General features: G+C 37.2%; 2 protein-coding genes across 3 annotated transcripts in view; one reads left to right on the top strand and one right to left on the bottom strand.

The window, feature by feature from the left end:
- CTNNA3 (catenin alpha 3) overlaps nucleotides 1-15,768 on the top strand; it is a 928,050-nt gene that overhangs the window by 267,156 nt on the left and 645,126 nt on the right. The window lies entirely within an intron of this gene.
- LRRTM3 (leucine rich repeat transmembrane neuronal 3) overlaps nucleotides 1-15,768 on the bottom strand; it is a 190,990-nt gene that overhangs the window by 54,326 nt on the left and 120,896 nt on the right. Inside the window, exon 3 of one of the 2 annotated variants that reach the window (XM_084634511.1) lies at nucleotides 7,149-7,661. The exons of the other annotated variant lie outside the window; for it this stretch is intronic. Within the exon in view, the coding sequence (XP_084490637.1) occupies nucleotides 7,452-7,661 (210 nt within the window). The 3' untranslated portion in view covers nucleotides 7,149-7,451. Of the gene's footprint in view, nucleotides 1-7,148; nucleotides 7,662-15,768 lie in introns of those variants that run through there. 2 annotated transcript variants of the gene reach the window in all.

Below are 15,768 nucleotides of genomic sequence, written 5' to 3'. Positions count from 1 at the left end.
TATTTCCTTGGTGCAATCATCTTGTGATTAGACTGTAGATTGAGTAGTTGTTGAATTCTATCAACCATAAAGAATTTATTTCTTTTGGAATAAAAAGTGTTTAACTGTTATTAGGTGGATACTGTATAGCTGAAGCTTGGAAAAATCACTTACATAGGATAACTCAACATCCTGAATTCCTTTGCTGTTTATTGCTGTAATGTAAGTCATACTGAGGTTATTTGACATTAGTAAGGATGTAATGTGTATCCACAGAAATTCCATGGTAATGTAATATTAATTAATTTTCACTTGTAAATTATTACCCTTACATATGTAATATCTAAATTGGTGACACTTGAAAGTGTCCATTATTATGAATGTATTAGGTCTTTAATGTAATAGGACTAGTTATAATTAATTCAATGTTGCAGGCTCATTTACTGGCACACAGCCTGTGCTCCATGGTAGCTAACATCTAAAGAGACAGGTTTTAGAAGTGATTTATTTATCTACAAAATTGATGTTGAGGAAGTAGACTATAAGCACCATTGCATATGGGATTTTGACAGTTGTACTCACTGCGCTTCAGCTTATGTAAAAATTCACAGCAACATTCGAGTAGCAAAACATTAAAGTACAGTAATTCCTTTGGCATTCATTAAAATAACATTAATCATGAACTCTGCTGGTGTTAATGTTGATTTATTCTGAAACTTTAAAATCAATAAGAGTCCATAATTAACCAGAGCAGGAAAAAAGACTTTGACCGAGTTACTTTATATTAACTCTGTCAGTTCAGTTTAGTGTTAGAAACTTTTTGAGGCATTTTAACAAGAATCTTCCTTAAATATGGATCAAACAGTCAAGCCTGTAGAGAGAGAGAGAGGAGGTTCTTGCACATTCTGGCATTGGCTAGTATTAAAAATTCCTTTAAAAATGTATGTTAAAAAATATATGGCGGCACTTGATGACAAATGGGATTATTTTCATGTTAATTGGTGCAGTGGGATTGACAAAACTGATAAGTAAATGCTTTGGTTTTGTGGAGCACTAAAATTTATAAACATCCCAGAAGGGAATTCTCATAGTGTAGTGGTTCAGAGTTTGGATTCAGTTTGGATGAAATCTAAAATTTTGGACTGTGATCCATACCTTATTCAAATTTTCTGAATTTATCAGTCTTCCATGCCCGCAAACGTGGTCGCTTGGTATCAAATATAACAATTAAAAGTAACTTAAATATTGTTCTGCTATAAAATCTGTTCATTTATTTTAAATAAAACACTTTTTCTGAACTAGAATTAGGGACGGAGCCAGCACCACTTAACAAACAAATTTATAGTAAGTGCACTTGCTGGAGATGTACTTTGTTCCTGAAAAATACACAGAGTTTATTGAAAATATATCAGAAATGTTCAGCTTGTGTTGGGAGAAGCATACGTGTGTTTTGAAAGAGAGAAGTCCTTGTAGAGGGGTTCAGGAGTATCCTAACTTAGGTACACTTAAAAAATACTTTGCACTTGGGCAATTTGGTGTATGCCAAAGAGAGAACATTTACAAGTCTTTTCAAGACTCATGAGGCCATTCATATCTGACAAAGATGATTTAGCAAATCTCAGGGAAGAAGTGAACTATATCAATGGCAGAAAGAAAAGGAGTACTTGTGGCACCTTAGAGACTAACCAATTTATTTGAGCATAAGCTTTCGTGAGAAGTGAGCTGTAGCTCACGAAAGCTTATGCTCAAATAAATTGGTTAGTCTCTAAGGTGCCACAACTACTCCTTTTCTTTTTGCGAATACAGACTAACACGGCTGTTACTCTGAAACCTATCAATGGCAGAGAAATCCTTCCTACCTTCACTTAGATTTTGTAACAAAATAATAACAAGGAGCTCTGGAGAACTCCTGAGAGCCACCTTTAGTACATCACTACCTCTAGATTCTTCTGCATATTTATTATCAGTGGCAGAGAAACCTAGAGTCTGGATAGTAGTGTTCTTAGCTGCTAACTCCTTTGGACTGTTTTACATTAATAAGATGTGTACAGTTAGTATGTTGGAATAAATAACACGTACATTGTTCTGTTTATTTAAATATGGTGCATTAAATTAATTTAAGTAACACAAATGAACAGCTAGTAGTTCTTTTGGGGTCAGCCACAGAAAGTCGTATGATGACTGCAATTGTAATGAACATTCAACTCAGTAAAGCTTCAGAAATCCAGGACCCCACTCCAGTATTTAAAGGAGCACTAAATTCTACAGTGCTATGGCTTGAGCTGAAGAACTGTTAATTTATAAAATCTATTTTCTCTCGGCAGTCATTATCAACACAGTCATGTGCCTGTGCAACATGTGCCAGTGCATGAGAGATGCCCCCCTCAAGTTTGTAATTCTTGAGATAACTACATTTTCTTAGGTTACTTTGCCAATGAACTGGCATGACCTGGGTATTTCTTATGTGCCTTGGAAAAGTAAAAATGGCTCTGATAATTGATGTTATTGTCCAAAGGCAGCATTTCCTCTCTCTGGTGAACAGAAGATCTAGTGAGAATTATTGGGATGGAATTATTGCAGTGAGACCTGGCACACAACAGCGAAACATGCCAAATAAGGGTTTCCTCCCTCCCAGCCTACTGTACCGGGAAGTATGGGAAGATTGTTGGTAAGTATGTAATAATATATTTAGCCATCTAGGGTGCTGTACAGTCAATTTTATATGAAGTGTTACATTTGTTGTACACTGCTGAAACGTGTGGTTAAATGTAGTGAAATACATATTGTACACATACATAAAGTACGAAGTTTTAAGAACTGGGAAAGCTGTCCAGTCTCACACTTGTGTCTTTAAAGTGTACCATAATGTGACCATCCTGGTTTTTCATTAGCCTTACCAGTCCCCTTTTCAAACAGCCTAGATATTTTTTCGACTCCTTTTCTCTGAGTCAGTCGCTTTCCTTGTTAATGTATTCAATATGTTTATCACCCTTTGAATGCAGTAGTAGTTCCTGAATTCCTTACTGATTCCTGGATTACTATATTGTGGCCCCTAGCTTTGAATGTCTTACTGGTTTTAAAAAATGTACATTGAGCTTTGTAACAGGGTAGCAGATTTTAGGAATACTGGGGCTGCTCTTCTGAGTTACATTAATACCAGATGCTAGAACCCTGCACAGAGATGCAAAATTCTTTTTGTTGATTTACTTTGTCAGATCAGCTGAGAGTCCAATTAGCTTTTACCCAGGAAGAATAAAGGGTTTCAGCCTCTCTCAGGCAGACAGGACCAGGGGTCAAGACAAGAGAGGTCCTGTAGGAAACAAATGTCAGAACAGTTAAGCTCAACAGAATTCTTAGGCTGAGGTTTGTTTTGTTGTTGGTATAGCTAACAATTAAAGTAAACACCAAGAACAGCGTAAGATTGTATGAGATTGCATGTGCTAGGATATAGATATTCAGGCCTGTCTGTAAAGGCCTATACTCTAAGAATTTAGGTGTATTCTTATCACTTGGCTAGTTATAGAGGTATAAAAGAAAGAATCAAAATAACTGTCTGCCGGTGTAAGAGCCTTCTCTTACTGTGAGAGTCTGAGGCCCTGTTCTTAGGCTAAGGCCTTTGGCTAAGCAACAGAGCTGGGAAACGAACGGTCACATCCTCACATTCCAAACTAGTCACATTGAAATAAGGTGTTATTGGGCTGTTAGGAATACAATCCTGTCCTGATAATGCCTATTGCCTCCAGAGAAAGGGAAGTGCCTAGAAAATGTAAAAGGAAACTTAGTTTGATAGCATCCTGTCTGGCAAGAACTCACTTATCAATAGCTGGGATGTGAAATCCTCACTTCTGTATTGTTTTGTCATTATAGTTCCCACTTTGCTATTGTTTGTCTGTATAATCTCTGTCTGGTTCTGTGATTGTTCCTGTCTGCTGTATAATTAATTTTGCTGGGTGTAAACTAATTAAGGTGGTGGGATATAATTGGTTACATAATCATGTTACAATATGTTGGGATTAGTTTGTTAAATTTCAGGGAAATGATTGGTTAAGGTATAGCTAAGCAGAACTCAAATTTTACTATATAGTCTGCAGTCAATCAGGAAGTGGGTGGGTGTGTGGGGTGAGTGGGGGAAATGGGAACAGGGAATGGGGGTGGGGAAATTGGAATCATGTTTGGCTAAGGGCAGGAATGGGAATAGGGACACAGGTGTAAGGCTCTGTGGTGTCAGAGCTGGGAAGGGGGACACTAAGGAAGGAAACTGGAATCATGCTTGCTGGAAGTTCACCCCAATAAATATTGAATTGTTTGCACCTTTGGACTTTCGGGTATTGTTGATCTCTGTTCATGCAAGAAGGACCAGGGAAGTAAGTGGGTGAAGGAATAAGCCCCCTAACAGCATGTGTATTAGGAAAAGGGTAGAAATGTCACCATTTACCAACTTCTAAATCCCTTTCAGTAGGGATTTTCAGGTTCCTTCAGTGTTTTTTTTTTCTTTAAGTTTAAATCTTTTATCAGGTTTTTGTGTCTTTTCCCCTCATAGTTGGGTTTACTTTAATAACTTTATCTTGTTACTTGCATTTTTAAGAACTGGCATAATCTGTTGAACTGCAGAAATAGTGGGTCATGATTCCATGCCTGAGGGCAGAAGATAAAAGGGCCCAAAATATTTTCTGATCTCAGCTTGTTCCATTCATATGATTTCCCCATTCTTGACATTTGTCCCATTCCTTATTGCTACGATACCATCTGGGCGTAAAAGCATATCAAAGTGCATTAACTAACTGTGAATGTGCATCAACAAGGTCCACATAGACAATTAGAGTTCAGTAGACTAGTTCTGGGTAGATTCACACCCCAATTTGCTATGAACTAAATTTTCACGTATACACACCCTAAATGTGTGATAGGCTCTTCCATGTTTTCTTTTCATATTGTCTCATACTTTGAGAGTCAGAAGCACATCACATCTCTGAACATACAGCAATTTCAAAATGGCATAAGCAAGTCTGAGCCCCACATTTGTTCCATAAAAGTTCAAGGGGAAATGGGCCAGAGGTGGTCACAATGCTCATGGAAGGTAGCAGTAAGGGTAAGAGGGGTTTAGTAACTGAACATCCATTCCCCTCAAAAGATCAGTTCTTATTTTACCCCAACCAGTTAAACCATCCATATTCATCAGAACAAAGCTGGATGTGAAACCTAAAACCACAATGCTGAAGTAATGGGAAGTAATTTGTTTCCACACAAATATAATTTTAATATTTCAGGCCTGCAGCTAAGTTTTTTGTTCCCTTTTATAATTAGCTGAATATATATTTTTCAAACTCTGCATAGTAAAATTCCAAAATAGAGAATGATGATCAGAAATCCAGGAACTCACTGGGTCAATGCAGTAAAGAAATTAGAAACTGAAAAAATATGAAGGTTAAGATGAGTCTTAAACATGACAAATAAAATGTTTTGAATACCAAATAATTTATGCAAAACGTTACAAAATCTGAAGTGCTAAATAAATTGTTGATACAATGTACTCTATTTTGACATTTTGTTTACACTTAAAAGATAGTGAATGTAGAGTCCGTTGTATACAATATTCTAAAGGTATTTTTCCTATAATAGTTGCTTTATTCTTTTGTACAAACAATTTGAAATGCAATTTTAAATTTAAATCTTATTTTGTGAAGGCACACTAAAATATGTTGGGCGAAACATCCAAAAATAGACTTGTGGTTATGTAATTTCTCTTTATTTTTTAAAAAGTTGCTACTACTGTACAAAACACTTTTTTGTTTTAACCCTTTGAAGGCTCTTGGGTTCCTTTTCTATTTTTCACTGTCAGCATGGCATATTATTTTTCTAAACTATGTAATCTTTCATGATTACCACATGAGTGTATTGTAAGAAATGTTGTCTCAGGATGGTGTTTATAGAAGCCTTGAAGCTTTAAAACAGAAGAATGAGACTGAAGAATTCTTCAATCCATAGATTAAATGGTAGACATATTATGGGCTCATAGAATTATTATAATTTGATTTATCTTTTTGTATTTCAAGGTTTTTTTTCATAACTTGATCTATCAGAACATTGAAGGACTATTTATCTTTACCTTTTGTTCTAAATTACTTTATCTTTTTAACAAAGTGGATGTTTTCTGCTTTTGAGTTTTTATAATTTTAACCATTAGAAAATGATAAGAGTAGTATAGCTCTGCACAGAAAGGAAAAATAATGGTGGGCCTGATCCCACTGAGGTCAATGGTAATTGACTTCAATGGCAGTAGGTTTTGGCCCTAATAAACTGGCTTGTCAACTTCTGACTGTGTTTTCAAAATACTATGTGGGAGGCAAGAGGAAAAGTTCTGATTTTTGTGTGTGCGCTCGTGTGCATGGCTCATCCTCAAGACAGTTTTGAAAATGAATCCTAATATGTGGAATGAAACCTTAAAATAAAAATCAGATGCATCTGAGGTGATGGATGATTTCATTCAGTGCAAATCTTGTAAAGAGACAGCTGACTGTTATGGCTACCCACCCATTTTATCCTGCAGTACAATAAAACTTAACAAAAGTGTATCCTTGTCAGTTAACCACGGCATCTTGTAAGTGTATGAAACCTTGTTGCTGTGGTTACTGCCTTTGTCTCCAGTGTTTTTTTTATCCATGGTTCATTTTTTCTTTAATACAGTACTATACAAAGGAATAAAATAATGAGTCATTCAGAAATGTGTTGTTAAAATATCCCTCTTTATCGTTACATTTCACTGCTTTAGAATTAACTTTCACAGGCTGTTAATTCAAGGCAACAGTTAAGTCTGAGAAGATCTGTTAAAAATTCTGTGATTTTTGTTTTTGTTTATAAGAAAAACTTGTCTATGTAATTGAAGAACTTCTTACAAGTTTGAACAATTAAACCCTTCTTTTAGTGAATGTATTATTTCTGGTACAAGTAGATAAAATTCTACACAGTAAGCATGGTAAAAATTGTGCATGTTCTGCACAGCACAGAATTTTAGAGTAAAGTTTTCTGGGCACAAAAGCAGTAACAAAACTGTCCCTACAAAACTGAGTAGCTGAATAACACAAGAAATAATTTTTGTTAATTTAAAACTTTAGAAACTGAAATTTGTAAAGTGAGATGTAATTCAGTTCTGGTACTGTACATACCAGCTGTTCTCAGTAATTGAAACTTTACAGTATGAAAAAATACATTAGATCTGTACAGTTTTTACAGGTAGGTAGGATGAGTTTTGAAAAAAGATTTGCTTTAAGGGTCATACTCTGCTTTATGTCAAAAATACTGCACAACTTAGCTAATTACAAATTGTAGACTTGAAACAATTCATGTCTTCATGTATAACTCTTGGTTCTCTTTTAATTAAACAGGGGTTTCAGAAACCATTTTAGAACATCTTCCTTGTTTTGTCCTTCAAGTTACATAGGTTGGTTGCAGCCCTCTGTTACAAATGAAGTCAGTTAAGCTAGCTGCTGACTGTGTTCACTGATTCTTGCGGCTGTTGTTATTGTGCTGAGATCCAGATCAGTCTCTAGGTGTGTTTCCATTGTTTCTTCCTGTGCATTACATTCATAGGGCTTATGAGCAAGGAGTTCATGATGCACACCACAGTAACTTATTGTGGGTTGGTCATAGGCGAGAAATGTTGACACATTCATAGATAAAGGTATCTGGGGAAAAACGGATATGAAAAATAGACAGTTAGCAAAAGACATAATTAACTTTTGTGATGTGAATTTGATGATGATGAAAGTGAATATCTAAAAACATTGGCTAGCGCCAAGAATAGTGCTTCCCATGAGAACTTCCCCTCACACCTTTGCCAATGCTCTTCAAACCTTACTGGTATCATCTTTGATGCCTGGTGCTGGGCCTAGGGATTTGTTTGTGAAATTTTGTGTATGGCAGAGGAGCCACAGAAGAGTCTTAAAGATGCAAATCAAGGCAAATAAACTTTCATAATATATTTAGCAAATGCAAAATGTAAACCACCAAAAATGTATAGGGGACGGGGAAGAGACGTTACCAAATTGGTAAGACATGGAATATTTTAAGTGGGATTTACTTGGCTGCCCAACTGCAAATAAGTGACTAGTGGACATTTCCAGACTGTATCAGATTTTGTAGCAACTTTATAAAGTGGATAAATATCTACTACAGGTTACCACTTTATTACTATTTATGACTTAAGGATAGATTTGAATATAGCAGGTTTCCATAGGTGAAAGGCCTGTTTGAAGAAATAGCTGCATTTCATTATTTTTACCCCTACAGTTGGAGCCTCCCCTCACTTTATTTCATATAAATTAGGATGACATTTAAATTTTTTTTGTGACTATTTTCATGAGGATTTCAAAGAATGTCATATATAGTTATCACAAATATATTTCAGAACCAGAGATGAAGAGAATATAGACCTTAATTATAAACATTTCTACTAGCAATTCTTTCTTGCTAATAATATAAATCTGAAGGATGAAAAATACAAAAAATGATTATAGTAAAACGGTTGATATGAGTAATGCATGTATAGTATTTTTTTTAAAAAGATTTAGTCAGCTATCAACTTGCATTTTATGTATGCCACAGAGAACAGCTTGTAGATTTGTCACTTTTATTGTTCTGTTTCTGCTCCAAAATAAACCTGTTTTGAAGCTTGACTGGAACTTTATAGAACTAAATATAAAGACAATTCCAACACAGAGACTTATATTTAATGATGACTGCTATTAACTGAGTGTGATATTTTTAATTTTTTTTAATTCTAAAAGCATTCCAAATATTAAATGGTTGAAATAATAAAAAGCATGAATGTTTCTCCCTTGCAGTAACAACTTGATGTACTGGGGATGCTGTATTTTAGAATAATTTCAACAAGAGGACAGGGTTCAGAACATGTTAATGTGTCAGAGCAGTAAAATTGACCACTTAAAAATGATTTTTTTTACCAAATTCAAAGAATCAAAATAAAAAATCTCTTTTTAAGCATAGTTTTAAATCTTATGCAACTCATCTATTATGGCCTGTGGTACATGATTTTTGTCTATTGCTCAAAAGTTTTGGTTGATCCCATACATATTTTTTTTAAGTAGGGCTAAAATAAAATCCTGCAGTCATTAGGCTTTTTGTAAGGAGGACCATGAGTCAAAACTTGGCGCTGACTGCAGAATGCAAGCCCCGATTCAGTAAAGTATTTTAAAATATACTTAAGTGCCACTGATTTAGGGTCTAATTCAGCTCCTAGTCTTTTTATTAACTTCCACTTTGGGAATAATGAATTGAGAATGGTCCTTAAATCATTCCTCAACATTTAGATGACATTAGGAAAACATGTAAAATTAGACTAATTTATCAATTTACAGTATTTATTCTCCAGTCAGATGTAATTCTTACTATTGAGGAGAGTGATTTTTCCCTTTTTTTTATACTCTGTCACTGTCCCGTGCTTGTACTCCTTATGTAGACAAAACTTAATTAATTCAAGCAATTCTGCATATGCTCTGTTCCCTAAAGGACAGGTAACTTAAAGTACAAAACATAAATATGGAATTGAATCCTAATAGAAATGTCTTCATGGTCTCTTGGATTTTAATGAAAAACATATCCTTCCTGTGTCACTCTTTTTGGTTTTCATTACTAGTGCAGTGCTGTGATACTAATTATCCTATATACCTGTGGATGCCTTCACTATCGTATATATGTCTAATCCTTTTTTGTGAACATTGTTAAACTCTTAGCTTAATTGATCCCCTTCCTGTTCTTTAAGGAATGATCAGACTTCTCTGGTTCAGTTAGGTGGAACCCAGCTAAGGGAATTACCTCTATTGCATCTTTGTTTCCTCCCATCACGAGACTACCTCCCTTAACTGGAGGTTCAGAATCACCAATTCTGAGGTGGGCCTTCTCTATAGTATCCCTATATCTGCCACACTAAATAATCTCATCTCTCTCTCTCTGCTGCACTATTTCAGCAACTCTGGTTTTAAGCATCTATGCTTGGGCCCTGGGAGCCACAAACTGCTTCTACCAAGTGTGTACATGTACCATTTGGCCATAAAGTAAATAGCAGTACTTTTTTGCATTGTGCACGGGCTAGTCCTCCCTACCTGATTAATTTGCTATTGGTGTTCTAGTCTAGGTCCATACATAATGTGGGCTTTGTACTCTGTGGTTATGTACTAAGTTTTAGCTTCTAGTTCTTTGAGTGATGGTCTCTATGTGTATACCACTTTGGGGGTGCACATGCACCTAAGACCAGAACATTTTTATTTGCAGTTTTGATGCTGCCTCATGCTCTGAACTAAGGGCATAAAGGAAGGCACAGACCACCTCTCTAAGTCCTTTCTACCACTCGTGGTCTGATACAGAGCCCCTCAGTGTTCACAGCTTCACTAGCATTCCTTAGTGGCCTTCCTGAGTGCTATCACCTCTTTCGGAAGAGTGGGTGAGCCCAAGGCCCGAATGATGGACCCTCCCTTCATGGCCTTTCATAAGGATAAGGTTTCTTTGAGGTTACACCCAAGTTTATTCAGAAGGTTCCCTCCCAATTCCACATAGTTCATGTCAAACACCTGCCTGTTTTCGAGCCTAACCTCACATTACCATTCTCTGTTGAATCTTAGCTTTCTACCTGCAAAGGACGTGACCCTTCAGTCTCCAAGACTTTGTTTCTATCACTGAATGGATGAGGGGGAAGCAATCTCCTCACAAAGACATTCTAAATGAATTTCAGATTGTGTCCTCCTTTTCTATAAACTCGTGCAGACTCCTTCACCTCAAAGTGTCAGGGTCCACTTGGCCAGACTTTTCTTCAGGGTTTTCCTCGCCTGGAGATCTGTGGAGCAGCACAGTGGGTTCTGTGCATACGTTTGCTAGACTTTACACCTTTGCTAGACTTTACATAGGGGCCTCTTCTGTGGATTTAGCCTTCTACAGCAGTCCTGCAGTCTGTGGGGTAGCATTGTTCCTCGCACACTCCACTTGGATGAATACTGTTTGGGTGCAGTGGACCATTGCTCAAAGAAAAATGAAAGGTTACTTCCCTTCAGTAAATGGAGTTCTTTGAGATGTGTGATTCCATAACCCACCCTCCTTTGCTTTGCTTCAGATCTTTTCCTAAGGTGATTTGTGCTAGAGAAGGAACTAGAGGTCTGTGCCTCTCCTTATGCTCTCAGTTTGGCATCAAGGAGGCTCAGGACACAAGCATGGGCCAACAGGTGCTGCTAGTAAAAAAAATATCCAGTCTTAGGTGTATGGAGTGCATGTACACTCCCGCAGTGGAATGCAGGGAGGGAATCACACGTCTTGAAGAACTCCAGTTACTGTAAGGTAAGTAACCTTTCTTTACTTGTTTATTACATTTAATCCAATGAACTTTCTCTACTCCACTAAGAATTTATTAAGCTGTCTACCTGAAGGGCTGAATTGCAACTCAGTCCTAACTCCCCTGTCTTTTCTCTGTGCCTTGCGGTATCAAGGGTGCCCCAGCTAAAGACTATATGCTCACTAATTAAATTTGTGTCTATATCTAACCATTTCAAAGCATGAGGACTTTACACCCACATGAAAAGAAATCTTTAAAAAAAATTATATGTGTGTAAGCTTTAACATGACATCATTCTTTTAAGGTTCATTTTATTTGTGAAGCTTGGGGCACCCAAGGGACAGCCAAGTGAAGTTACCATGTGAGGACTAGAATAAATCTGTAATGAATCCACAGTGTAAACTCCCACATATCGTAATCTTGAGAGTCAAGTAATCCTTGATGTGGAGAGATCACCCTTTTGGAAAAGTGAGATGTAATTCAATCAAACACTAATTGTGTCAGCAGAGGGTAAATATTTGTTGAATTATTTTGCACTGTAGAAAATTACATTGTCCTGGACCCATGGGCAGAAAGACAAGATGCAAGGCATGTGATTTAATTAGGCCACATCTTGAGTAACTTAATTCATCTGGGAATCATCCAGCAATAACTTGTATAGTGCAAGTCATGATTCCTTCCTTCATCATTTCCACCTGGTAGAGGATTGTTATCGCTCCACTTCCCCAACAGCTGGTCTCCAGCCCGTTGTTGAGATTCCACTGCCCTCACTCATATAAGGGCTAGAGAAAGGGAGTTGTATCTTTCTGACTCCTAATGACTGGAACAGCAATCCCATTCCCCAGCTTCTTTAGAGGATATGTTCCCTTAATCTAGAAGTGGAAATAAACTTATCAGGAAACCGAATGCTCTATGGAATGAATACCTGCATTGGACACCAGTCATAAGGAGGCATCACCAAATATCTTGGCTGCCTCCTCCCAGCTTAGTTCCCAGATAATTAACAATTCCCTCTTTAACATCAGCCAAAAATATATCTGCTTCCTGGTCAGAGAGGTGTACCCCAACATCCCTCAATAACTCAGATACTAAATATAGTTTTGGTAGGGTAATTACTGATCCTCCCCATTCCCAATGATTCACTCATCTGGCCTTGTCAACCTGTGGTGGCCTGGTGGCTCCCACCGTTCCCTTTAAAGCAGAATTTCAGATTAGTTTACAGCAATGTCTGGGAAAAGGTCCTGGATCTGCCCTAAATCTTTTGGTTCCCTGATGATTAAGTCATCCCCCTTACAAAATTCACCTTGTCATCAAGGCTCAGCTGTGAACATCCAGGGAAACTGACTGCCCACCTTTTGGCTCAATATTCACAAATCCAAACATCAGTTCTCATGACCTGTTACCCTGTAGTGTGCCCCTCCGTTCATGCCAGTGCAGAGCTATCTCATCAATGATGCCCAGCAGTGAGTTTCCAAGAGGAATTGGCCACTTCCTGTGGACCAAATGCACAATATTATGCTCGCCCATCCAGTCACCATATCTTTTTTACCTGTTCGCTTGATCCCGAAGAAAGGGATAAACAGGAAGAGTTTAACAGATAACCCACTGAATTATCCTCCCCAACAGTGGTCTCTATACCCTTCTATGCATTTGGATGCTATAACTGATAGACAAAATCTGTTGGGCTCCTATTTCAGACAAAGTTGTGGATGTAACCAATCCAGTTCTGAATAAATCCCATTTCACCAGAGGAACCTCAACAATACATGCTCTTTGACATTGCCATGAACTGACATGTCCTTTTCTGAGGTAACTCCCTTTCCCTATGAAGAAAGAGTGGCCTGGCACCAGTAGCCTTGACACTAGCCCATTCTGTACTGCTTTGACTGGGCATCTCAGACTTCCCACATTTTTGTAGTAGTATGAGTCACCTTGCCTCCCTTTTTGTTTTTTGACAGTCTGAGAGTCAGGAGGTCAAATCTCTGCCCCACAGGATCAGCCTGAATCCTTCCTTGCTTAAAAAGAACAGGAGTACTTGTGCACCTTAGAGACTAACAAATTTATTAGAGCATACGCTTTCGTCAGCTACAGCTCACTTCATCGGATGCACCTTCTTAAATTCCTTATTAGCCCCTTCAATAGCCATGACACCACAAATTATAGCATCAGATTCTGAAAGGGTTTATCCCCTGCCCTCAACTGGAGTTCAGTACATTCTTTCACACCCCAAATATATACCTGAACGATCAAGGTGCCTAGTTGCTTTGCACTAAGACAAAATTGGTCAAGAACCAAGATTCTATAGCTCTAGAGATATCTGAATGGGCTCCTCTCCGGAGAAGTGCATGTTTTATCCACTAGAAATGGAGAATATCACAGCAGATTTGTTTACTGCTACATAATTTAATGCATTTATTTTGCATATTTTAAACAATAGATTATTGATTTACCTCACAGTTCATGAAGGTTCATCTAGAATAATCTGCTACTGGTTCCATGTGGATGGAGCCCCTCAGTATGGCCAGAGATGCATCCCTCCACCCCACAGATCCAGTTGCAAGATTAAGATCTAGAATTTAGTATAAGGACTTTTTTGTTTTGTTTTATTATTCTACAGTTCTTTTTATAACTCTAAATGTGATTAATATAATCCCACTCTGAAGGAAGAAATTTACTGAAATTCAGATCTTTCCAATATCCATCATAATCTGGCAGAATATTTAATTACTGTGTTTGACCTTTTAAATGAATTGCATTTTATCTTTAAAAATCTTAATTTTTCTCTTGATGACACATTAAGATTAGAAAACATTTTCATTTTATAAATTCTCTAACACGTGTTTAAATTTAATCAATAATTTAATTATTTCCATGTGTTATATGACAGAAGTGAGTTATTCCTTCTGTCATGTAAAATATCAGATAGGCACTAAGTGAATGATTTTAGAAGTGGACCATAATTGTTCAACCATTCCTAATAATACTTTTCAGTATTAAGTGGCATAATGATTAGATTTAGAAAAAAAAGTTGTAACTACTTCATGGTTAAAAGGAAGCTGAACATCCCACATACAGATTTTTTTGGAACAAACATATTGGGATTAGGATTAGCAATCAACATTAACAGGAAAACAAGAATGTAAATCATATATGCCTTGTTTGTTCTGTATAGCATAAGCACACCCAAATATTTAGGATACCATTTCTTCTAGAAGATGGGTATATTCAGGAGAAAATGTGATCACACTCTACCAGCTTGAAGGCTAACAGTAAAGCCCGTTACAAAGTTGTATTTTTGTAGATGTATCTTTTTATTTTCTCACTGATTAATTTGAAATACATATTAAGGATGAAGACACCATAGTATATAGTATGTGGTTGGTTATTCAGATCTGTTTACTCGTAAAAATGCATGAATCACCTCTACTTTCAAACAGCCATCTCCACCTTTTTATTCTTGGTGGAACATTCTATAAAGCTTTTTGTGCTTTTCTTAAAATAATAGAACTGAATTTACCTTGAGAGGCACTGGGGAATTTTGAAGCAAATGCGATGAGCGAAGAAGAGACCCTTGAGTAGCATTTTATAGCCTCTCCATCAAAATTTAGTGTTTGTTCTCAAATTAAAATATTGAGCATTCTCTTTCAAAATTCAAAATCTATTTCCTATAATATTTTCATAGCATCTGGTTTGCAATGTCTAGCCTATCTAACTGAAATTTTCAAGTGTTCATTTCACTTGAACAGTAAACAACCTATTTCTTCTTTTAATCATAAATACTCTAAGGATGGATTATGCCCCATTTTATGTGCCGCTGCAGGGCGAAGGAGGGACAAATGACGCCCCAACACCTCCTTGTGTAGCTTGCTTAAGGACAGCTACAATCACATTCCTCAGAGCAATGGAATAGGGAGTAGGCAAAGTAATGGTTCTTGCCGTGGTCTGCTGACCAGCTGTGTGTTCATGGGAGAAGTATGTTATGCCTCTTTAATAAGTGTAATTTCTCTCCCATCTCAAACAGTGAGCCTGAGAGGTACTGTGCTTACTTTTAAAATACTGTGACCAAAATGTTAATATCCATCAACATTCATCGTCTTCCTCACCAAGTGATTCACTTGGCAAATTGCAGCACTTAGGTCGAGATAACTAGAGCTGTTAATGGGTCCTGGAAGTGGTGAAAATTAGCATGGAATTATCAGGCCATTTACAATCCTTAATGAAAGGACTAAACATCAAATCCTGACCACATTCTCCAGAGGTTGGGAACAGTTTCTCAGCACAGCAGAAGAGCTGTGGTTCTGCTGGAAACAGGTAAGGTGCTAGAGGCCGCTGCAGGTTGTGAGGAATATCCATGTGCCATGGATTATAGCTCTACAGGGGCTCCTGGTACAGCATTAAGTAGGGACAGGGCTGGAGGATCTGCCACTTTGTGAAGGGCAGCAGGGGCATAAGGG

Source organism: Lepidochelys olivacea (assembly GCF_965140295.1).
Source record: "Lepidochelys olivacea isolate rLepOli2 genome assembly, chromosome: 7".
NCBI classification, from domain to species: Eukaryota; Metazoa; Chordata; order Testudines; family Cheloniidae; genus Lepidochelys; species Lepidochelys olivacea.
The sequence above is the reverse complement of the archived record's forward strand: the minus strand, read 5'-3'. Positions and strand labels throughout refer to the sequence as shown.